At 36.0% G+C, this 26,604-nt stretch overlaps 1 protein-coding gene across 1 annotated transcript in view; it reads left to right on the top strand.

The window, feature by feature from the left end:
- AHI1 (Abelson helper integration site 1) overlaps positions 1-26,604 on the top strand; it is a 195,937-nt gene that overhangs the window by 94,885 nt on the left and 74,448 nt on the right. The window contains exon 21 of the mRNA XM_019648087.1: positions 4,399-4,516. Within this exon, the coding sequence (XP_019503632.1) occupies positions 4,399-4,516 (118 nt within the window). The remainder of the gene's footprint in view (positions 1-4,398; positions 4,517-26,604) is intronic.

The following is a 26,604-nucleotide window of genomic DNA, read 5'->3' as shown; positions in this document are numbered from 1 at the left end:
CTCTGACACCTTGCTGCACTGTAAAAATGACTCTTTAACAGTATCAGTGTTTCTTCCTAATTTTCCCCCTTTTTACTGTCTAGGCTTATAAAGGAAATATATGGGGAGCTAGAGGGCATATTTGAGTTTCTCTTTGTGGCACCATAGGCTACTCATTTCCTAGGTTTTACTAATCTAGAAATCACAGGAATGGAAGCTGCTTTTAGAATTTATAAGAGGAGAATGTTAAGATACCTGACTTCATATACCTTGAACTTCACTTTGGCTCAAGTTTTCTGTTTAATTTGTACTTTGATACTGGGATTTTAATTTTTATAACTGATGTATGATATGCAACAAAACATTTCCTGGGAATTTGGGGGATTTTTGGCACCAGAACTATCTTTATTTAAAGTATTACCTGCATTGTTGCTTAGATTTAGTGGAAAAAATAGCCACCTGGAGGGAGGGGGACAAATTTGTGAACATAAGTATACAGACAGTATTAGCATCTTTTCAGTTATAATTTAAAATCAATTTGAAGTTTCTTTGCAGCTTGAAACTTTGAAAATTCTACTACAGGTAAATGTAGCATATATCCTGAAGTCTGCTAAAATGATTAGACTTGTAAGCAAAGGGGACCAAAGCTTTGCCACCCAAAATGTGCCTTTTGGGATATTGATTTTAAGCTGGTTATTAAGAAACAAAAAACTCAAAAAGAAACTTTGACCCTTCCCCTTTCCTGCATTAGAGATTCAGATGGAAGGGCCTGCTCCAGGAAGGGAATCTTAGTATGTTCACCCTAGCTAGCATTAGATAGGAAGGATCAAAGCAGGGTGCTGTTAGCTAGATATCCGCCCTCCCTAGGGCCCATTGTTTCTGGGTTGCCTAGCAGGAATTCCTTTGCCATGTGTGTTCAGCTCTTTTCAGCTACCTGTGATTTGCCTTCCCCCCCCCCACTTCCCACCCCCTTTCTCCTTTGTCTATAAAGTCGTATAATACCTCAACTGCCCAGTGCTTCTTTGGGTCTCATTCTTAAGGCACCCCCGAATGTGCATTTTTATAATAAACTTTAGACTTTTTCTCCTGTTAATTCGATTAATAGCCCAGCTACAAGAACTTAGAAAGTGGGAAGAAAAGCCCTACATAAGTATATATAAAAATGAGGGTTGTATCTCCCCAAAGGTTTTAAAATTTAATTAAACACTAAAAGAGAAACTAATTGCTGGCTTGTTTTTACTGTTTTAACAAGAAAGTTAACCCCCTCCTAGAGAATTAGTATTTTTGTATTTTTTCCAAAGCTGCTTATACTCAGAAAGAATAAGCAAAACAGTTTTTTAATGAACTTGGCAGAATTTCAGGGGATTTTTTTTCTTTTTCTCTATTATGAATTTCATTAAATTTTTATGCTTTTAGGTTTCCCCAATATGGAGGTAATAAACTGACTCTGGCAGACTGTGGTTTTTGCATGAAGCAAGCAGAAAAGTATGTTGTGAAAAGAGGGTAGATTGGTGTAGGGTAGACTATCTTAGCCAACCTTTCTGTTGTTGTAAAATTATTAAGCAATTCTTTTCCACAGCATATATTTCAAAAATAGATATTGCTTCACTCTATTTAATGGTTATTATTATTTTTTCTTCCTCTAAATGAAATAGTGAATATGTGTAAGCTAGCTTTGAAAATACTGAGTTCTAATTTCAAATCACTATAATAATTAGCAGTTATCTCAATCCTTATAAATTGAGTTATCTGCTTTATGTTGCTACTCATTACTTTATGAGTATTTGATAGTTTCTAAAGAAATGTGTCAAAAAAGAGCAGAGTTGTAAAAATGCTTTCGGAAGAACATGTAAAATTTTTTTTTAGCAGCGTTTTATTGAAAAAGTGTTAAATATTCCTGTTTGAGTGGAGGCATTTAAGTATTCTATTCTTTCTTTCCTGGATTCTTCTGGTTTTAGAACAATTTCTGAAGAGGAAGACTGAAGCATGGTGTGTGTGTGTGTGTGTGTGTGTGTGTGTGTGTCCGTCCAGCATACACCTGTTCTTTTTGCACCAGATTTCAAGATGCATTGCTTGACATGCAGGATAAAAATTTTCAAGAACACAGAAGTAAAACTGAAAAATGATTGTAAAACGAGAAGTGGACTAAATAGTTAAGCGATAAATATATCATTTTTGTATATAGTACTTCCATTTAAAAGCATAGTACTCTGAAAAAATTTACTGCATCATCATAGTACATTACATGTTACTAAATACTTTTACTTCTAGTGATGTTAATAATAACTAATATTTATATAGCACTTTTATTTGTATAGCACTTTGTGGTTTCTCTTTACCAACATATTCTATTTAATCTATTTCTTATTTAATATGGTATTTAGTTATGGTTAGCATATGTGAATAGCTCTCTAGACCAGTTCATCTTTATTGCTCTCACAGCACATTCCCATTGAAGCATACATATTATTTTTATTGTCTCTGTTTAAAAATGGAAAATGAAGCTCAAAAATGTTCGATGGTTATTGTTACTTTAGGTATGATATTAATATGAATAGTTAACATTAATTTTGGCCAGTGTTTAATAATGAGTCCTGAAAGAATTTTTTTTTTAAAGATTTTACTGGAGAGTTGGGGGAGGGGAACAGCGTTGGGGAATCAGGGAAGGGGAAAAGACAAGTTGTCCTTTTGTTCTTCAGTCTAGTTGTCTAGACGTCGCTTCACTGGCCCATGTTGGTATTATCATTGTGCTCTTCCCCAGTGAGGCAGTTGCTTGCCGACCACTGGACAGCTGCTCATGGTGGCTCACGGCAGCTCATAAAAGCTCATGCCCGCTGCCGGCCAGCTCCACTGCGCAGCCTACACCGTCAGGAGGACTTAACAGCAGCCCAGCTGCTGTCAAGCTGTTGTTCACCATCTTAGCTGTAGAGGGCGCAGCGTCACTGGCCCTCAGTGTGGGATCCGAACTGGGGCCCTGCTGCTCAGAGCGGGCGCTCCCAAGCCAACTCCTAACCAATGCGCCACTCGGCCAGCCCCTGAAAGAATTTTTAAAGCTGGATAATTTATTTTTTAGCACTGATATGGTTGGTATTTGACCCCATCTAACTACTTTGAAAATTATTTTTGTTTTTTGTATGATGACATCATAACAACTTAGGAATTTTAGAACTATATTATTATATGGTCTTAATTGATTAACTTTTTCACCAAATGTGTAAAAGCTTTTTCCCTCAAGAGAAAAACTTAATCTAAGATATACAGTTTACTATCACTCTTTGAAAGAAGAGATGGGTTTACAAACATTATGTAAATAATGAGTCAGATAAAGGGCCTGTAACCACAACCCACTATCTAATACAGAACAAAAGGGAATTTTTAAATACTAAGACAGTAGAAGTCTTCTGTGTGGTTTAGTTTAAAAATGAGAGAAAGAAAAGGCAGCTATTTTCATATACCAATATTTCTATACCATAAACTATCATTTAATGTTTTGTTAATTCACAGATTACATTTTTTGCAGTAAAATAGAAATTCAAACTTCACAGATTTTAAAAAATTCTATCACATTTTATCGTGATTTTTGAAAGTGATAAAAATAATAAAGATAAAATGAATGATTTATTAATAATGAATGAGACTAGATCATTGCCTAAATTCTAAGTTACAAGATGAATTTACTAATAAACATTTAATACTTTTTTGTGAACTATTCTTTATTTTCCTACAATAGCTGTAGTTATAATATTGCACTTAACATGTTTCTGTGAGTCCATTATACTTACACAACAGTGTAGGTTTTTGTATCATAGAACACTGCATTTACTTACAGAAATTTTGCTTGACCATTATTTTAACGCTGTTTGGAAACAGTGTCTTAAGAATAAGGTTTTTTTATGCAATGGAAACTGTTTCACTTGACAAGTTAGGTTACAGCTGTGTTATCTATGTCACCATGAAGTATATAAACATGAATATTACAGGTGTTTTCTGTGCAGGCTCTTTAAAGGAAGTACCTGCTATTTCACAAAATGATAGAGAAGTGTGGGTGTGAAACATTTAACTTGTTCTTCACTGAAAGCTGTCAAGGAGTCACTTTTATTTTTTGCATTTCTTTGCATAACTTTTAAGACCACTTGTTTTATGTTATTCGTAATATCAGTTCCACGATAGGCTAACTTGCTTTATTAGTAAGATGAATTTACTTTAAAATAGTTATGCTTTCATTACCACTGTATTCCTTTCGTGATAAAATCTATTCTGTTTTGTAAACTTAAAAAACGAAGCGCATAAATCGTTATCACTCCTTTTGACCTACCGTGTGTCATAGTTTGCATTGTAAGCAAATATTTCTCATTCTATTTTTGTATCAGTAACCCAGGAAATTACGCTCTAGTTTCTTATTTGCCTTTCCTATTACAGGTCAACAAAAATCTCTCATTCACTTCTACAGTATCCTCCTCACAACAATATAAGGCAAAACAGCCAAACGTGCTGGACTCTCATCAGATTCTGCATCAGTTTGGTTTCACTCAGACCGGTGAGCCCTTTCTTACTTTGACTATTCTTTTAAATGTTCAGATGCTTTTTAATTTTCCATGAGTGTCATTTATTTCACTTCAGAAATACAGCTTACAGCATTGTAATGGTCAGTTGTCACACTTGAATTATATTCTCGCATCTTTTTTTCTTTAAAAATCACTCAAATTATTTCAAAAGCAAATTTGAATTTTATAACTTGAATAGTTGATACTGTCAATCTCTATTGAACAGGTAATAATTTAAAAGTAGCAAAACATGTGAGTTTTAAACACGTATACTATTAAATCTGATTCAGTTTCCCTTAGGTAAAGGAACCATAATTGATTTTATATGTTATAGTTCATTTCAAGGAACCCAAGGTAAAATGCATTTTGGCAGAAACAGGATTCAACCTGCCAGTGATATTATGTTTCTTCAAAGTTGGAAAATTAATAAAGTATGCAAAGAAGCTAGTTACAAAAATCTAAGTGAATCACTGAGTTGAAACGAACTATACAATTGCAAATATTTAGGCCAGTGTTTTAAATTAATTTGAATAAGGTTTTCAAAGGGCAGCAAAGAAAAAGCATTTAGGTGAGAATGCGACTTTGGGGATTGAAAGGTGACTATTTCTGTTCATTAACTATATGTTTTTGACAGTATTTTTTCTGTTGAATTCTTTTCAATTAAAAGACGAGACAAATGAAAATAAAACGATTATCTTTGACAAAGAGACTTGAGCTTCAAAAGATTGACATAATTTACTTAGAAACTTGGGGACAATATTACTTTTCTCCTTTGAAAGTATTTGGAGTTTACATATATAAGTTATTTTAATATGGCTTTGTAAGTTACATATTATGGTGAGAAAATACTTGGATCAAGAACTCTTATGTTCACTCTTGGCTGTGCCTTTTATTACCCTTGTTACCCGTGAATCTTAGAATATTCATTTGGAAACCAGAAATGATGTTTACATTATATATTGCTGAAATTCAAATCACATAGCACATATGAAACACTTTGTAAGCATAAGGTACTGTACAAATGTAATATACTTGTACTTAAATTGTAAACATGATGAGTATATGCACGCTATCTTTGCAAATACTTTGAGTTCTAATTTCAAATCATTATAATGACTAAGTTATCCCAAACCTTAGAAATTTTGAATTTCTTTGTATCTACCAGAGCTGGAGCAATAGTGTTGGTCATTCTTATGTACAGTGGAGGGCGCACCATGTGCTATCCCTTTAGACTTTTATTTTCTGCACCCTAAGTAGATACTTGGTTTGCCTTCAGACCCTGTCATTTTAATGACTAGGAGGGAGGGAGTCTGTATCTAGCACTTACTTGATGCTTATCATCTTTCTTTTGAGAACCGAAATTCTTCTAGGAACAGATCTTTTCATTCCACACTTTAGGATTAAAGGCATAAACAAAAGTATTTGGTTGAGTTAATATATTGATTAATGTTCATTCAAGTAGTCTCTTAAGTTTGTCAGCAAACAAGGTGTAGATGATAGATATAAAATTCTTTTCTGTAAAGGGAGAGAGCAGAGAGGATAGATAGGAAGGCCTTTGAAATGCAAAAGGGGTTGCCACTGAGAGAAAGAATAAAGGGAAAGCTGGTTATGAAGCAGGAGCCTTAGAAACAGCACCATGGTGCGTAGGACTGGCTCCATCCATGTACCTTCAGCTTTCCTTGGTCACATAAGGCCTTGAGTTGAGGGATTTATATCATGGGTGTTACTGTCTCAGAGACATTGCCATTAAGCCATATGGTATACATGATAATACTGTTCCACTTCATTTTGTTTTAGTGAGTAATATACATATTCTTCCTATAAATTTTATTAAGATATCACTGTATGGAAAATTTATAAAAGCGAAAAGTGTGTTGCAAAATAGCCAAATTAAACCCCTGCCCTAGGAAACAGATGTACTACTTTCTACACCCAGTTCCATTTCTAAATGACTCTAGAGTCTTGAACAATTTCTTCAGGCCTCAGTTTTCTTATCTCTACAGGTAAATAAGGGCTCTAGATTTGGGGAGCTTGTCTTAAAAGTTCTGTGATTCTACTCAGTATTCATACCAGTTTTAAAAGAGGATAATTAGTTAAGTGTTCTTGACTACACAGATAATCTATTATCTGAAATACAAAAACAAATAACATAGATAGGTTTTCAGTAAGGTTTTCATTTTTAAACATCTTATCTAAGTCTTCAAGTGGTATCTGTAGATATTTGGCTTTGTACAGTATAAAGAAAGGCTATTTACACAGCTAGTTAATATGGTCCTCTTTCTGGAGGCTTAAGAGCAGGGGTTGATTTGGGGGGAGGGGGTGTTGATTGGAGGGTGTGTGTGGGTGTGTGTGGGTTTGTGTGTATGAGTTTATATGCTGGAAGACTAGACTCCAAGGTGGGTTTATACTCTGGTCTGCTGTAACTTCTGTTGACCTTATTCAGGATGAATTCTAGGTAATGGAGACTGCTAGTAATGTGTTTCTTCCTTCTTTGGTTTGTATTCTTAGTTTCTAGAATACTCCCTTTATTCATTTTAAAATCGTTCTAAGTGGCTACTTTGCTTAAGGCCCTCATGGAAGGATATGGACTAAATAGTACAGTCTCTGCCCTCGGGGAGCTAACAGTCTGATTAGGGAGACAAATGAGCATACATCAAATTATTTCAGAGTGGGACAAACTCTAAAATCACAGTACAAACCAAGTGTCACTGGAATAAAGAGGATAGAACAGCTGAGAGGTTTCTCAGACTTCACATGTCCAGACAGAACTCTGGACTTCCTGCCCCAAAACCCTCCCTCCCACTTCCCCTGCCACACACCTGGTCTCCCCAATCCCAGCACTCCCTACCACACTGACCCAGCTGTTCAGGTAAAACTGAGAGCCATTCCTGATCCCTCCCTCCTCTTCCCTCCACTTCCCTGGTCCACTTCTTTCCTCTTAGCTTATTCTCCCCATAGAAGCCAACATGATTCTTTGAAAACTAAATTAGATCCTGTGACTACCTTGCTAAACTCTTAAATGGCTTTTTGTTACAATTAGAATGCGTTCCAGGGTCCTTGCCCTGTCTCATTGTCTTCATCATAGGCCTCCTAGCAGGTAGAGCTTCAGGAGTGCCCGCGGAGCTAAGAAGCAGATAACCGCACGCGCGAACACACACACACACACACACACGCACACGCACACGCACACGCGCGCGCTTAGAAGAGAGCGCGGCATAGCTAGGGAGTGGTTTGAATCTTAGTTTAGCTGGAGGAAATGGTGAGATGGATGTGTTTAGGAAAAACTGAGTCTGCAAAGGGAGATTGGGGTCCAGTTGTGCCCCACTGAGGAATTCACATTTCATTCTCTAGATAAAATAGAGCTATCCAAAGATGTGTGTGAAAGAGATGATAAAATGTGTTTTTGGAAAGTACAGCTGGTGTCTGAATGAGGGATAGGTTAATGAGAAAAACATCTGGATACAACTCTTATGACATACTTATTTTAGGGACTGTTCATTAGGTTGTCACTCCAGGTCCTTAATTACAAAAGAATAGATCAGTTAATCCTATTTAGAAAACCATAAATCTTTCCTGAGTAATTTATGTAAGAAAGGAAATTGTGCAATTTTATTTGCCAATTATACTTTAATAAAGTTGAAGGGGAGAAAGAGAATTGTAATTTTAACATTTTTGGCTAAATTGTAGGTTATAGCTCATAATACCTCACCATGTAGTGAACGTGTTACACTGCATCTCAAAATTTTTTTATACTTGAGTATAATGAAGAAAATATCTAAAATAATAACAGCAACTCGTATTTGTGTAGAAAATTATGAAGTGCTTTCATATGTATCCTCATTTGATTCTCAACAAAACTCTGAGAAGTAAGGTAAACATTAAATTCGTAGGAAGTGAAGTCTTTTTAGAGCTTTTAGGACCTTGACACTTGCAATTCCGCCCCTTTGCAGTGAAACTGAGAACAGAGGGGCTGATTTGTCCCAGTTCACCTAGCTAGTGGCGGCTGTGTCTCAAGAGAGAGCTCCTCACGCCCTGCTCCACACTCATCCTTACCACCCCAGACTGTCTGTTGCTAGAGAAGGGCACAAGTTCAGGAGGTGACGTGGGCTGCCTGCTCAGACCAGCAAGGCCTGAGCCACTCCTCATTCCTGGCCGGTTGTCTTGCTCTGCCTAGAGGGCCCCCTGGTTTGGGTGTTATCTTGTTACTAGCTGTAGAGGTCTGTGATATATTGCAAAGTAATAACCTGGACAATATTAACTATTTGAAATAGGTATCATTAAAACTGAGATGTCAGGGACATATTTTCTGAGAATTAATGAACTTGTATTTTTCTTTGACCTTTAAGTACAATTTTGTGTTGGCCAATTATGTTTTTAAAGGCTTAGTCCCAGTGAGAAACTGTAGTATTCAGTCTCCAGTCAATTCAAGAGGTCCTCTGCACAGAAATTTTGTTCTGTGACAATTTCTCAGAATCCCGGATCCCTTTCAACCATTTTAAGAGCCTTATGATAGAAGTAAACTTTAAAATATGGATTATTCAGTAAAAAATAAAGTCAGTTACGGTTTGGGGTGTGTGGAGAATTAGCCAGAAGTGCTTATTCTGTTGGCAGGGAGTAGCTGTATCATCCTTGAGTGTTTATATTTGAAGGACAGCATGTTTCATTTTTATATACTTGGTATATCTTTCCACAGCATTTCGCTAAATTCAGTTCAATTCATATGCAGTAGATGAGTCATACAAAATGAAATGAATCATTTTATTAATATGACTTAATGTAATCTTCATATCATTTTTTTTAAATTGTAGACTTGGAGTTTGATGGTGGAGGCAGGCAGAGTATAACATGGTTTTTAAAAACAGCCAGTAGCTTTTGTCTTTTTCATTTTTTTTTTGCAGTCTCCGATAGACCATATAAACACATATTAAACTTGATAGCCAACCATTATATCTAACTTTTTAGCAGATCCTAAATGGTCAAGGTATTTGATTTCAACAAATTCATAACATCATTCAAATGACTTCAGTATTGGTTAAGATATCTATCAATTTAACTTTTGTGCTTCTACATGTTGAATCATATTTGAAGAACTGTATTTTTCCATTTATTTGGCATGTCTTTGGCATAATAAATAATATTTATTTCCATGGCCAGGAGTAAAAATTTAAAATTACCTCTTAAAATCAGGAGCTATTTTTCCAGTTAAATTTTATTTTTATTGCTTTCAAGATTTCACTATTTCTTAAAGTTTGATTTTTTTTTTATAGAGAAATGCAAAACTTTTCAAATACTATAACTGAAATGTAAAATGAATCCTGGGTCCTAATTTCACCAGAGATTCTGTGATATCTTTATATAACCCATTGTAGAAAGTAGATTACATGTAAACTGGGAACAAGATGGTTCTTGTATTTCAAAGGAAGAAAAAAAAATTTTGGCAAAAATTAGAAATTAGAATAACTCTCAATAAACACAGCTGATGGTAAAAGGGGGTTTCCATTTTTAAGGAAGGTAAAATGAGCTTCAAAGAACTTTCTCATCCCATCAGAATTGGCAGTTTTCTGCTAGTATTACTTAATGAACCTTAAACTATTAAGTGAAAAAGAATGTTTTATTGAATTCTGATTTCAAACCTCCAGAATTCCAATGCATAAGTTTAAGTGGTGGGATGGGTAAAACGAATTAATTCCCTATCATAGGTAAAGATGATAATCTACAGAAGTAACTGATTTTTCTGTAGACAAATGTCCTTAAGTGTGCTTCATGGTACTAAAAAGAATAATGTTTTCATTACACAACTTTTAAAAGCAAGAATTAGTTGAATCTGAATTCAGGACATGCCCATTACGGTGGAAAAGACACTGGACCTGGGGTCACAAGGCCAGAACAGTCGGGCCTGAGCCCTTCTTGTCTGCCACTTCCCAGCTGTTATCTTGGGTAGTTGACTTAATTAATCTCCAGGTATAATGTCTTATTTTCTACTTCTTATGAATTTTCTACTTCATAGAATCATGAGGATCAGAAAAATACTTTTAATGCTTTGAAACCCATAAGATATTGTAAGAATAAAAAACATGAGATTTTTATGGGAGATTCTTTCAATTTTTTTTTAAGTTTGAAATCGTGCAATTTGAATTATGGCCAAAGGAATGGAGGAGAACTTATTTTAAGACATGATTTAATAAAATTTGTTAAGTAATTATTATAGAAAAAGACCAGTCAGAGAGGCAAATAATGGATACAGAATTTTTAGAAGCATGCCAAAAAACATAAAGGTGAAGTAATTTTAAGAGGGAAGTTTTCAAACAAGCATCTCAAACTTGAAATAATCAGCTAGATCCCGCTTAACTTTTGAAACTTTGTCTTTCCACATAAGTACCAGTCAACCCAAAAACCCTGGAGATGGGACTATTTTCATATTTGGATTTTTCTGGACACTGAGCAAAAGACCTTGATCTTGTGGATTTTTTTCATTTAACACATGATTATTTTATATTCCCCTTCCACAAAGACTGAGATTTCATTAGACTTAGTGTCATTTATAATTGGATTTGCTAAAACTGATATTTGGTACATCAAAGGTATAAGGTGCCATTTTAGTAACCAATATCAGCATTTTACTAAGAATTCAGTGATCTAAGTTAACCCACTTTTTAAAGATTAAAATTTATCTTCAGTTGTAATAAAACCCCTCTGTTTCCTGAATGTCATATGAATTAGTAAAGTGTTTCCAACCCTGTTAATAAAGTATGTTCTACATATTGATCATTCCTTAATTTAAAAATCATTTTTATCAACTCTATTAAATATTAATATACTTAATGAATGGTTCTTCATGTACAAGGATATGCATTTAGTATTAATTGCCCCATTGAGAAACTAAATTTTTCCTAATACTCTCTCGAGGGAGAATATGAATGCAAACTTTTCTTCTCATTTAAACCTGATTTGAATGAGCTTAAATTTACTAATGATTTCCTAACCATTTATTTTTGTAAGAAACTGTTTTATATGATAGTTGTATGGTTAGTATATGGTTCTAACCTTAACAATTTTCAACCTTCTCCCCCACTCTGTTTAAAATAGAAAACTTACTTGAAGCTCTTCTTTTTCAGTCGTGTGTGTGTGTGTGTGTGTGTGTGTGTGTGTGTGTGTGTGTAAGAACCTACTAAATGTAGTTATCAAAGTACATTGTAGCATTTGCCCAGTGGATTAATTTTAAAGTGAAATAATTATATTCTTATATATTCATTTTCAGTGAAAAATGAAAAGAAAGCAACTAAAAACCATAAACTATAAGAAATTAAAATGAGACCTTCGTGATTTAATGAATATGAAAGCTACATAATTTAATCTTAACGTAGTCAAAGTACATTCCAGATTATTAATTTGTATTTTATAGATATTCTGATTTTTACCTTTTCCATAGCTTTCCAACTGATGTATTAACAACTTCTTAATTTGCCCTTTTTTATATTTTGAAGATTTATAGACATTATTTGCACATAGCATCTTTTTTAAAAGATCAAATGTAAAATTTTTGAGAGCTCAAAAAAGCTTACAGTGCTATTGTAGTATATGTGGCTCTGAAGTATGAAATTTAATCTCAGAAAAGATATTCTGCCTCAAACTTGTGTAGCAAGATGTGTAAGCTCCCCATTTTTTGTCATACATGTGACAGAAATGTAATCATTACCATGAGTGAGCCTGAGTTTCCTGAAAGAAGCTTCTATATTTTACTCTTCTGTCTCATTTCTGACGATAGCATTACCATTGTTTCAGGTAAAAACTGGATTCATCTTTATGTCCTCCTTTTCATTTCCTTTTTTTAATTACTCAGTCTCAGAGTCTTCTCATTTCTTTATTCTAAATATCTCCTACTTCACCAATTGTCTTTTTAATGCGCTTCATTGTTTCTTTCTTGTCCTGTTCCTTTTTTCTATTATTAAAGTTTTGTGGGTGTCATTACATCTTTCTAAATCTCTCTTAGTCAAGTTCTTTTCGCTGAGTTGATGTTTCCTCTGTTTATGTTTCCTGTTTTTTTCTTTCATGCCAATGGTTTGGGGGTTTTGTTGTTGTTGTTTTATCCTTGGCACCTGTGTATTTTTAAAAAGGAAAGACTGGGTACATATATAGTGTCCCTCTTGTTTGGTGTAAAAACTCTGTAATCTCACTATTTTGTTCACCTTACCAGCAAGTCTCTTGAGAACTTTCTGTATATAGCTAAGACTATTAACTGGCAGCCGATATTTTGGGTAAACATGCAAGATAAATGATTCAGGCTGGCAGACTAATGGTCAGAATGAGAATAAGTGGGACAATAGTATCCACTGGAGAAGTCTTCACTCTTCCCAAATGCTCTGTTCAATATTATTTTTAGAAACAATTCCACTGCTTTTTTTTTTTTTTTTTTTACCCAAGGTGAATGCTCGTTAGCATCCAGTTTATGTGGGATCTGCAGCCTATTTGATTTAAGTGTTTTTACATATGAACCTTCCATTATTTTTCCTAGGCTTTGTTTTATTTTGCCCCCTACCAAATATGCTGAATCTGTGTTCACAGTTCCTCTTAGTTTCGTTGTCAGATACAGTCTATATCACTGCAGTCTACTGTAATGTTTTCAGACAGATGTTTCTAATAACTTCATTTGCTATAAATTTGTTCCAATCTCTAATCTGTTTTTTTGAAGCTCACCACTGACTTTCACATTGCTAATACCAATGGTCAATTCTTTGTCCCTATATTACTTACCTGCAGCATTTGCCACATTTGATCACTTCTTAATACGTTGGTCTCTAGGACACCACCTTCTCAATTTTCCCCTCATCTCCTTGGCCACTACTCTATTCTCCTTTGCTGATGCTTCCTCTTTTCTTCCATGTCTTATTAGATTGTCCCACCGCAATCTGATCCTTTTTTTTTTTTTTAAGATTTTATTGGGGAATTGGAGAAGGGGAACAGCGCTGGGGAATCGGGGGAAGGGAAACAGACAAGTTGCTGTCCTTTTGTTCTTCAGTCTAGTTGTGGAGGATGTTGCTTCGCTGGCCCAAGCTGGCACCATCATTGTGCTCTTCCCAGGTGAGGCAGATCAGTCGCCGGTCCCTGGACGGCCACTCATGGTGGCTGCTGGCTACACGTGGTAGCTTATTGCAGCCCACTGCAGCAGGGACTGCAGCCTACGCCGTCGCCGGTGACTCACGGCAGCCCAGCTCCAGGTTGAGCTGTTGTTCAGCATCTTAGCTGTAGAGGGCAGTGTCACTGGCCCTCATATGTGGGATCCAAACCAGGACCCTCTGGCATCCCAAGCCAGCTCTTAACCAACGCGCCACTCGGCCGGCCCAATCTGATCCATTTTTATTCCCTACATATGTTCACTTCCTTGGTTGATCTTATGGCTTTACATAAAACCCGTATGGCAGTGATTCCCAAATGTTTATCTTCAGCCCAGACCCATTTTCTGAACTAGAAACCTGCACAATCCAATATGGTTGCCTCCAGCCTTAAATAGCAGTTGAATAAATGTGGCTGCTTTGACTTAGAAACTAAATTTTTAATTTTGTTCCATCTTAGTTTAAATGTAAATTGCCTCATGTGGCCAGTGGCTATCATACTGAACAGTTCAGACTTACAAAATCGATGTAAATCTGGTGTTACAATATAAAGAGTAGATTACCAATTTTTTAATTGAATACAAATAATGCTTTTAATATTAAAACTTCTCCAAATATAATATTCAAGATTCATGATATTTCATCATCATGATTGTGCAGATGTTGTTAATAAGCAATATTGATTAAATAGAATAGGCACTCTAAAAGTTTCTCATTTTTTGTATTTAAATCAGCACACGATATTGCGGTAGCACTTAGCCAAGAGATCAGAGACACGTGAATTTAGAATCAGATACTGTTCCTTATGCAATGACCTGGAGCAAGTTATTTCATCTTAGTGACTTGTCATTTGAAAATAGAGGATAGGAAAGTGTTTACTGCAAGTGCAAGTTTTAAGATACTATGTTGGACTTATAATGAAATAAGGGTTATAGATAGTATGTTTATGAGTATATTTAGAACTATTTTAATTATTGAACCTTTTTATTTTAAATTTACCCAACTTCCCACTGAATTTTAGAAAGATAAAACACTGTGTTCTTAGAATTAAACTTAGTGACTGTCTTAAGTAATATCCATATTCCTCTAGTATGTACATATTTTATCAACTACTAGACATCCTGATTAAACATTTCCATGACAACAGTAGTTTTTATTATATAATTCTAAAGGAGGAGACTTTAAAGGATTTCAGCATCTTTAGCAGAACATAATTTATATCATGGTGAAAGTAGTGAATGTTTTGTAATTTACTGCTGTGCCTCCAGGGCAAAATGAAACTGTCAGTAACCAATGCACTCAAAGGTGAGGATTAAAGGAAGATTACAACTTTATATGGCTGCAACGGAAGGTGAGAGAGCAGGTTATAAAATGGCTAAATTATTTTTGACCAGGCATACCTTTTTTTTTTTAAGATTTTTTTGGGGGAATTGGAGGAAGGAACAATGTTGGGGAATCGGGGAAGGGAAACAGATAAGTTGCTGTCCTTTTGTTCTTCAGTCTAGTTGTGGAGGACGTTACTTCACTGGCCCATGTTGGTGTTATTGCGCTCTTCCTGGGTGAGGCACATCAGTAGCCAGCCATTGGACAGCGGCTCCCAGCAGCTCACTGCAGCAGGGGCTGCAGCCTACGCCGTCACCAGCAACTCACGGCAGCTCAGCTCCAGGTCGAGCTGTTGTTCACTATCTTAGCTGTAGAGGGCGCAGCATCACTGGCTGATGTGTGATCCGAACCGGGGCCTAGCTGTTCAGAGCTCGCACTCCCAAGCCAACTCTTAACTGAGCCATTCGGCTGGCCCTGACCAGGCATACCTTTATTGTTTGTTTTGATAGTTTCAGAATAAGACTACATTTAATGTTGTTTAATTTTCCAAAGATGTAGTTTTAAAGTAGATTTTTCCATAAGTTTTTTTTCTGATAATAAATTTATTATATGGTTTTGAATAAAATGAGTATTCTGCAGTTGCTAAATATTATGGTTACTTTCAGTTTTTCAGTATTACAAGCTCTACATCTATCACAATGATGACAACATCTCTAGTGAAAAATATTTTAATTCATGTTTCAAATAAAAGGTTATATTTACTCCATATTAATCATATATATACTAATTTCTTCCCTTTATGTACCTGCATATTAACATTTTACATATTTCAAATCACAGTCCATTTCAGTCTTTATGTTCTCTGATTCTGTGAAAGTGATGAGTTTTAAAAACTAGTAATCATTTTTTATTTACTAATTTTGCTTGGGGTTGAGCACTGCTTAGACCCAAAGAAGCAGCTCTTAATGTTTCCTCCCCTGGTCAGGGGGAAAAAACTGAAATACCATTGATATCATTAAAATAATAATTTTTGTTTCCTTTCTAAATTCCTCTGTCCCAAAGTAACTTTTTAAAACAATAAATATTTGACAATAAATACTTTAGTTTTTAAACATTTTGGTTTATATCTACTGAAGAGCCTGGAAGTTCAGAGGAAGAGCCTGGAAATTCAGAAGTGGGCTATCTAAGTGAAGTTCTCATTTACTCTTACTCAATTAGGTTATACTTTTCTAGAACTGCACTCAGAATAGCCCTAAGGTTTCTCATAGACTAGCTAAGCGCACACTTTTGCATTTTGTGGTTTAGTCAGTTTGGCCTGGATAGTGAGTGAGCAGTCTGTGATATCACAGAATTTACTGGTAATGTTTTCTGGAAATGAATATCCATCACTTATTGAAAATGTCAACTCACAGTGGAAATTAGGCTTATGAACCAGACCTCCTGGTAATGATAGAGACATCTAAGTAATGTTGATTTGTATTTTCCAGAATTTTACATGTGTGTTTTTAGGAAGCTTTTTCCTTGAATGAAAATGTAAAGAATTCTTCTCTGTATTCTGTTCTTGACAACTTGCCTATGAGTTTGAGAGCAAAGTTGATGACAAATACGGAAACTAAGAAATGAGTAAATGGAGTGACTGGTCATTTTTTAAAAATAATTTAACAGGCTTTTGCATTGTAAATGTTCAGTAAGTAAAAAGTAGAACATTGTTTTAATGTTCTAATTTCAGGCCATTTACTTTTTTCTCAGCTTTCTCCCCTGAATAAACATTCAGCTACAGTTTCACAAGGAGTGAAAATTGATAATGGTTTTTGATGAACATCCATCTTTTTCTTTCTGAGCAGAACCAAAAGAACTATTTTAGTAGAGGCACCCTAACAAAAGCTATTACCCTGTTTAAAAAATAAAAATCATTTTATACTTTAATTAATACAAAAGTTAACTCATAATAGTTCATCAAGCAATGTTTATGGAAAGCCTATTTTGTGATTGGGACTTAGATAAGCCTTGGAGAAATGGAAGATGAAAGACTACCCTCAAAGTTCTCCCAGTCTAGTTGAAACTCCAGCAGGCAAAGAAATAGTAATATAATGGGGGTGAGTTCAACAGGAGATAAGCATAAAACACTAAGGGGACACACAGAAAGGAATCCATCTGACTAAATATTTTATGCTCACAAAATGCACCTTGTTTCATGGCCCTGCTTAGAATTTTATGTTGTCTATACAATACAGAACAATATTGTCCTCTTAGGACTCCTCCAAATGACAGAATCGAACTAGAAAGCTGGATTTTGTTGCAGGCAGATGTGTCACAAGTCATGTACTAATCCTAGTGACTGTGCTACATCTTTCCAGTCTGCTTCCTAAGGGTGTTCTGGTATTCTGGGAATAATTATGAAGCACTCCGTTTTCTTTCATATTAATGTGTGAATGAGTGACTGTGTGTGTGTGTGTGTGTGTGTGTGTGTGTATGTTGTGTATAGTTGCCCTGCTTTTGAAAAGAATCAAGTTTTTCATATCGCACAGCTGTTAAATTTTGTCTGAGCAAAGTAGGTTTTTAATTTCGGCCATTGCAAAATCAACAAAATTTGGGTTTTTTTTGTGAAGGATTTTTTTTTTCTTTATTTTTGTAGTAACATTATCAGGCTTGATATACTTAATGTCATCTCAGCCTTTTTTATTTTAAAGATTTTATTGGGGAATTGAGGGAGGGGAAGAGCGTTGGGGACTTGGGGACGGGAAACAGACACTTTGCCGTCCATCTGTTCTTCAGTCTAGTTGTGGAGGACGTCACTTCACTGGCCCATGTTGGTATTGTGATCACTGCGCTCTTCCCAGGTAAGGCAGATCAGTCGCTGGCCACTCACGGCGGCTCACGGCAACCCATGCCAGCTGCCGGCCACTCACGCTGGCTGCCAGCCACTCATGGTAGCTCATGGCAGCCCACTGCTCCCCCACTGCAGCCTACATCATCGCCGGCGACTCCCGACAGCCCAGCTCCAGGTCGAGCTGCTTGTTCACTATCCTAGCTGTAGAGGGCAGTGTCACTGGCTCTCACATGGGCTCCAAACCAGGCCTTGCTGCCCAGAGCCGGCACTTCCAAGCCAACTCTCAACCAATGCGCCACACGGCTGGCCCTCATCTCAGCCTTTTTTAATCTGTATATTTTCAAGAGAAAACTTAAAGAGTTGAAAGTAAAACACTTTGAAAGCTAATGTTAACGTCAATTATAAATGCACAGTATAGCAGTTAGGCAAATTAACATAACTTTTAATATTCATTGAACTTTTACATTGAAAAAGTTGATGTAGCATAATAAACATATTTTTTTAAATGACTTCTGTTTGCTCTGAGTTATGTAAAACGTCTCCTAAACCATCATACTTATTTCAGAATTTAAATTTACTAGCTTTCTGTAGAATTTGAATTATATCTTGTATGGATAGACCTCAGAAAATGAGCTCTCACCTTCCTGTATTCTCAATATCATACCAGCATAATAAATGAAAATACTTTTCTATTAAATCCTTTTTCATTTTATCCTTTGTTTTGTTTTGTTTTCTGTTATTCTAAAGGATGTTTAATTCCTACACATGCAGATACTGGGAATACAGGATTCATTCATACATTCAGTAAGTACCCAGTGAGTACTTACTTTGTCCAGGCACTGTTATAAGTGTTGTGTGAATGTATCTAGAACACACAGCAGGTAAAAATCTATGTCCTTGTTCAGCTTACTTTCCAGTGAAGACAAACAGACGGTAAGCAAATAAATACAGACTAAATAGCAAGTAAAGCAGGGAAAAGGGGTACAGTAAACGGCAGTGGGGTTAGGTTGCTGTTTTCATTGGGGTGGTGAAGGAAAGCTTCACAAAGAAGCTGACATAAGCAGAATTTTGAAGAAGAAAGAAAACCATGTTGGGAAAATAGCATCCCCAACCAAGACCCTGAGTCAGGAATGTGCTTGGTGTGTATTTTGAACAGCAAAGAGGCCAGTATGACTAGTGTAGAAGGAATGAGATTACAAAATAGAAGACAATGAGGCCAGAGGGGTAGCGATGGCCCAGAGTGTACAGATCCTTGTATAAATGAAGTGTGAACACTGCCCCATCCCCAACTGGCAGTATTCTCTAGAGACATATTTTTAAAAGGGGGAGGTTGGTGGGATTGTACAATTTGATACTTGCTATAATAAAAAAAATGAACAACGTATGCTTGAGAGTGTATGTAATGTACTGACAAATAATTCCTCATAGAGAAGGAAATACTTAAACTAATTGTTACCATATGTGAAGACTAATAATCATAAAAGATGTTAAGGCATTCCAGCTAGCAAGTCCAGTTAAAAGATGATTTTAATAATTGAGGTGGAAGAACAGGACTGAAATAAGAAAGCAGAGATGTTAAATCATTAAGTATTGAAGATTCGGAATGTGAGGAGTAAGGGAATAAGAAATGGAATTTGAGGGTAACTAAAGCTTTTAATTTCAGTGAGTGAGTGAATGGTAGTCTATTAAAAATAGGGAACTATAGGAATATTGGGGGAAAGTTAATGACTTGTATTTTGGATATATTGAGTTTGAGATGCCTGGAAGACACCTGGAGTGAAGCCTTGCTTATTCATTTGAGCCTCATTCATTAACTATCCCACTATGAGTCAGGCCCTGTGCTAGGAACTTGACCACATACTTTGAAATACAGGCTTAGAGCATAAGTATAAATTAAGCAGTCAGTGGCATCTGTGTAGTCTTTGAGTCCACATAAGTTAATGAGGTAAGCTGGAAGAGGCCATTGAATGAGAAGAGGCCAAGAGACTAAGAAGCACTTTGAGGTTGGCAACTTGGCTGCTTGCTTTCCAGAACGACAGTAAAGAAAACAATTGAGTGTACAAGCAAATACAGGAAGCTGCTTTTGGTGCTATATGTCTTTTTTTTTTTTAAACTCTTCACTGCAGTAACAAATCTGAATAAAAAAGAAATGCCTGAATTATAATATTATACCCTTTATCTTTTTTGTATCTGTATTTGTGATTTTCAAGGCACTATAACATTATTGTTAAAATAATTAATAATTAGTATTAAAGACTTACAGATACTAAATTATATTTTATGGATTGGACACACAGAATTGAAGTATTTTGACCTTGTCTTATATAATAAATATTTGATACAGTTTCATAACTGTCCTCTGATTGAATATCTAGAACGTGTCACAAAGGATGTGATTAGAACAGATTTCAGCCATTGGAGTTTGAGGAAATTTATCAAATACTAAAAATTGTGTGCAGTTCTTGGTAGTTTTTAAATAGAAATAAGTACTTTTGGATTTTGCCTAATTATCGGATGGCACAATTAAATTATTTTGGGCATCAGTGTCAAAGTTTAAAGACATGCTAACTTTATGTATGCATTGGATAAGTGAATTAATTTGGGGTTAACGTTTGGGAATAAATAGCACAGATCATTGAAGACTGGGATGGCCCTGGATATCTTCCCAGAAGGTATGAAGCTTAAGTGAAGTACAGAAGACTAAAGTACCCTCTCTGTTGGTGGCAGACTGAAACCAGGAGCCCCGTGGTCTGATTGATGCAGTCCACATCATAGAGCCCTGCACCCTCTCCCTGCTCGCTTTTTCACAAGCAGTAATTCACCAGTCTCACACTTGACAGACTCCTCCCTCTCCGCTTCCCAGTGTCTTACCTACTCATTCATGTTTATATGCCTCCTGGTAAGTGGGTCACCACTGTTTTCCGTGACTAATACAAGAAAGTCTACTGATTTGTGGTTTTGAATATTCACTGTGCTCTACATATGTGGTGTGTAGACATCCAAACCTTGTCGACTCAGGGCCCTCACGTTTCTGAGATTGGGGGAATTTTTTTCATAAAGCATATGAAGAGTACAGTGTTCAAAGAATATTTCGTTCTGAAATCTTTGAAATATCTACCCAGTCAATCTAGGGCTTCCCATAGCATCCTGGGAAAAAGTCCAATATAAAATACTCAGCTAAATGAGGGTAAGCCACTTTTAGGTTCACATTTATTAAAAATTTATTATAATGAATATTTGGAGTATGGGATGACTATATTAATGGAGAACTTTTGCCTATTTTGCTGCAAAATGCTTTTATAACTCATTTTCTCTATTCACATGTTCAGTCAATCAACAAACATTTGTTGAATATGAACAATATTACACTAAGACAAATTTGGGTAAGTGCTATTGTAGAGGATTGCACAGGAACGCTAGGGGTGGGGAGAAATGGGGAAGGGTATCTAAATCAAGTGGGGTGGGAGAAGAAAATCACAAACTGTTTCCTAGGGAACATGATGTTTGACCTCAGCTTTGAAGGAAGTCTTGGAAATAAGCTAAGGAGAGGGTATGAGAAAGGTGAAGAGCTTCAGTACACTCTGATCAGAAGGAAGAGTGGCTGGGGGGATGGTAAGGGCAAGTGAGAAGGGGGGTTAGTGAACTAGGCAGCAGCTACACCCTGAATGTCTGCATGCCCTTTTGAGCTAAGAAATTTAAGAAGGATGATGCTTATCTGGAAGATAAGCTCTAGAATGACAAGATACTAGTTTTTCCTTTAGAAGAGGAACTCTGGCAGTGTGAGATTTCAGTGCAAGGCCCATGGAGCAAGTCAGGGAGTTTGTTTAGGAAGCTGTTCCAAATCATGCAAATGAGGAGAAAGTATCCAAACTAAATAGTAGGAGAGGAAGGGACAACTTTATGGGAAAGGTTTTAAAATGTTGAAAACCATTGAAAATCCGTTTGTCTACTGTAAGGTCATTAAAAGCCTGCTAACAGCCTACAATGCTTTCCTCAGCTTTATTTTCAATTTCTTAAAACCCCCAAAAAGTTGGGGAAAGGGGTAAAATAAAACTAAATTCACAACATTTGCACCTTTCCTTCAAAAACTTCAATGGTCACATGTAGGAAAATTAATGATTCTGATTCTATAATATCATCTAATAAGTGGTTTATATTCAGATTTTCCTGATTATGCTTAAAATTTCTTAAGCAATTTTTTGTTTGCTTGCTTATTTAATCCAGCATCCAGTCCAAATTCACCCTTAACATTGGTTAATGTCATTTGAGTCTCATTTAATCTCAGTTAATGTAGAATCTTTTGTTTTTGTTTTTCATGACATTGACTTTTTTAAAGTCTGGCTGAACCAGTTGTCCTCCTAGAATGTCCAGCGTTTTGATTTTTATCTATTTCATCATGATTAGATTCAGGCTACACTTTTTTGGTGAGAATACTATAAGTGATACATACTTTATTACATCACAGTAGGTGGTGTATAACATCAGGTTGTCCTGTTCATGTTGCTAAATTTAGTCCTCGAGTAAGTTAGTGAACACCAGATCTTTCTGTTGTGAAGATAAATTTTTCCCTTTGTAATTGCTGAGTAATATTGGGGGAGGGGGAGTGATACTTTGAGACCATGTGAATATCCTGTTCCCCAACAACCTTGCTGAATGGTTTCATCATCCATTGATGACGGTTGCCTGAATTAACCATTTCAGTGGTGAAGAGATGGAAAATGGTGGGTTTCTAATGTTATCATTGCTTCTACATTTATTAGCCGGCAGTCAGTCAAGAAGAGTATTTCCTTTTTTTTCTTGCCTGTCTTTTTGAGCATTAGAGGATTCTTTTGTTCAAGTTGTTATACGACTTTACTGTAATTTTCTTTGCGTGACTCACGTCCCCTAATTTGGTGAAGGAGAGCCCCTTCATGTCTGTTCCCAGGTCCTTTGACATGAACCTACTAGCCTTTGAGTACGTCCTTGCTTATGATGTCCTGGGTTCACCTTGTACTTTGCCCAAAGCTGTAATCAGTCATTTCTCCAAGACTACTTTTATGTCTTTCAGAAGTATTTTCACATTTTCTTCATATTCTTTTGTACATTTCTTGTATTTATTCAAGTATTCTATCATATATTTCTCTTGTAAATGGAATATTCTCTTCCATTATATCTTCTGACTGGTTGTTTGAATATGTACAGGATACTGATCTTTCATATTGTATTAACTTTCTCATTTATTTTATTCTGTTGTTGGTTTTGTTCATTTTAGCATTGATTCTTTTAGACTTTCTAGGTATAAAATAATGTATTTTCCAATTCTTAAGAGCTTGCAATCTCAGTAGACAACTTGATATTAAATTTGGCAGGAAAAAATCCCTGCCTTCTGAAACTATATCCTACTGGAATATAAGAAATATTGCGTATTTTTTTACTAGCCGTAGATAATCAGAGTATAATTTGTCTCTGCCCTATGTAGAGATCACAGCAATTCCTAAAAATCAACAAGAAAGATAGTTATAGTGCTGCCTAAAACAAATCATTCTTAAAAAGGTACTGTGAAAGGGAGGACACCGGTTCTCCTGGTCCTACCACAGTGCCTTGTGCTTAGTTGGTAGTTCATAAACATTTGGTGATGATACGTAAGACAGCTGGATATATGTTCTGGCTTCAGAATTTGGCACATATTCCTGCCTGTTTTTGCTTTTGCAATAAATCTAATCATCTTTGTTCTCATTTTCCTTTGATCGTTGTCCTGAGTTGAAGGTTGGTAGGGTTTAGGGAAATTAAAACATAATTCTGCTATTCAAATCAGTAAAGTACAATTGGGGTAAAATGTCAGGTTCTGATTTTCTACAAAAATAAAATACCTAAAGCATCTCCCAAGAAGCATAAAATTTCTTCCATTATCTTCTCTAGAGTACGTATGTTAATGACTGGAAAACTAGGAAAAATTTTAAATAGTACATTTCAAATTTACAGTAAATTTAAAAACATTACCAAAGGAAGTAGTAAGTTAACATTTTGAAACCAGAACATTTAACTCAAACCTTCTGATAAATGCACACAGTTAACATTGCATTGTAACCTATCGTATGAACCCAGGGGATATGGCATAGATTGCATTCATTCAGTCATTATATGTGTCAACTCTTGAGGACCTTCTGTGTTTCAAGCATTTGGATCAGCTACTGTGGGTACAAAGGTGAATAAAAGCAGGTCCTGACCACAGGGGCTAAACAAACACAGATGGATCTGGAGGGTTTGTGACTTGGATGGGTTTCAGTCATAGTACTGCCTGCTACTCATTGGTTGTGTGACCCTGGGAATGTTACCTATGGTTGTGTGACCCTGGGAATGTTACCTAACTTCTGATTTACTTTCTGAAATCCATGTTTCCTTCTTTTAAAATGGGGTGATCTTTGTTGTTTTTTAATTAATTATCTTAAAATTCTTAATAATTGTTGAGTTTTGTTTGTTTTGTTTTAATATAAGAGATCCTCTAATTCTCCTATTGTCATCAGTGCACTACCAATTCTAGTAGTCTATGTGGTCTTCAGGTTACTGAAACTCCTTATAAAAGTTATTAGTTTTTTGTTTGTTTGTTTTGGGGGTTTTCTGTTTTTGTTTTTGTTTTACCTGCTTGTGGTTTGTTGAACCAACTGTACTGATAGAACTCTGAGCTGTAGCAAAAAACAAAAACAAGAGCCTGTGCAACTGTTCCCCCTCTCCTGAGGCGCAGCAGTAAGCGTCTCCTCTCAAGCCTTAGCAGTTGCAAGTTACAGCTATCTACCAATGACAGATTCTGGAAGCAGATTTCTCCAGGCCGATAGTTCCCTTTTAGGTCCAGTGTAGTCCATAGGATCTGCTAGGCCTTTAATGAACAAGTATCAATATTAAACTGACAGATATATAGCCAGTTCCCTCTTATAGCTGCTTCTGGCTGTGAACCTTCAGTGAACTCTGAAAACAACCATTTTCTACCTGCTCCTTTACAAGAATCCTACTTTCCTTGCACAGGTCTTTGCTCAACACCAAGGAGAACAAACTCCCCCTACCCCCTACACACACACACACACACACACACACACACACACACACACTCACACACACCCCCTCCACCCCTTACCCAACACACTGGCAAAAAACTTTATCTTGTGATATACTCTCCAAGGCCTTCCATACCTCTCGTCTTAGTCTTTGTAAGCCTCTAGAAAGGCACTAAACTAAAATACTTTATTTCAAATTTTAAAATCATTAGACAAAGGGAAAAGAAGGTGTTCACCTGAAAGATTAAGGTGAACTATCACAAATATAAAAATTGTGAAGGTAGAAATATGATGAGCTACAAAATTAAATATGATGAGCAGAAGAATAAGACTGCAGATGAAAGAGCTTATCAAGTGCCCAGAAAAGGCATTCTTAGACACACCCTGGTGAAATTTCTGATTTCCTAGATAAAGGAAAATTTTCTTAAGCCTCTAAGAGCAACAGATTTTTTACACTGAAAAGAGAATCAAATGAACATGGGACCTTTCATCTAGAACTCTAGGCTGGCTGACAGTAGAATAACATATCCAGACAATCAAGATAAGGAATTTCTTATCCAAAAATTCATTGTTCAGACAAAGTATCATATATCTGTCAACAAGGAAGGCATATTTGGATATATATACAAGGACTTAGAGAGAGAGTACCTTAACCAAGTGACAACTGAATTAGAACAGAGATCTCAAGATGGGGAAACATTAAATTTTTCTATTAGATATAGAAGAAACATTAAGTTTTTTTCATACAGTATTTTGCGTTTTATAAATTTATACTTAATACTTCTAAAAATCCCTATGTATTTTTATCCATTTAAACTTAACTATATAAATTTATATAAAAGAACAGAGAAGCCACAGCCTTCTAAAAGTTTAAGTTGATGTGGAGCAAGGCGGTATTGTTAATTATAGTAATTGGTTGGAGGGAGGTTTGGATATTCATTTGGATAAATAATTAATAATGTATTATTTTTATAATTGGGCAGGTAACAAATAGCAGAATTGAAACATTGGTAGAAATTAGAAACAGAAATTCAGGGAAAAAAGAGTATGCGTTGAAATTTACCAAAAACAAGAAAAGAGAAAAAGTGAAAAGCAGCAATATAACTAAATGGAAGTGGAGAAAGTGGAGATGGGTAGTGTCATCACTCGTACTGTAACATTGAGCAGACCTCACATAAACTAACAAGTCATCAGATATGTGAATAAAAAGAAGCCTAAATGAAATAAATTTCATAGAGGAACGATCCCTATTCCATAAGGTAGAGTAGACCAGCAGTTACTTTAACACCTGGGAACATTCATTGAGATAGAAACACAGGAGAGCAGAGGAGCAAGATTTCTATAGGCAAAGTGACTTTGCTGAGACGGAAATCAGCTGAACTTCTAAGGATCATGTGGGCTGACATGATGGATTGGAATCTGAAAGACCACAAATGTGAGTCAGTCCTCTTTACCCGTCAGTTCTCCCCCACAGGACTTTTGTGGCATAAGCCGTCATATAGGAAACTAGGGAAAAGGCTGAGAAAGAGTTCCCTTAATCTCCGGATGCTTAAACCCCAAAGTTCTCCTAGAGGGAGGAACTGATCTTATTATTTGGATATTTAGTAGGTATTCTGAAATTAACTACAGCAATAGCTCAGCCCCCAACACAGTTCAACCTCTGAATTGAACAAAGAGATCTACCCTTCACTGTAACTTTCTTTTTTTTTTTTAGCTGAGCCATCCTGCTACCTGTTGGCAGCTCAGCGGCTGCTCAGCTCGGGCTGGACTCGAACCGCTGTTGCTCAGAG

This window comes from Hipposideros armiger, unplaced genomic scaffold, assembly GCF_001890085.2.
Source record: "Hipposideros armiger isolate ML-2016 unplaced genomic scaffold, ASM189008v1 scaffold_120, whole genome shotgun sequence".
In the NCBI taxonomy this organism is placed as follows: Eukaryota; Metazoa; Chordata; class Mammalia; order Chiroptera; family Hipposideridae; genus Hipposideros; species Hipposideros armiger.
This window is presented reverse-complemented; position numbering and strand designations above follow the sequence as displayed.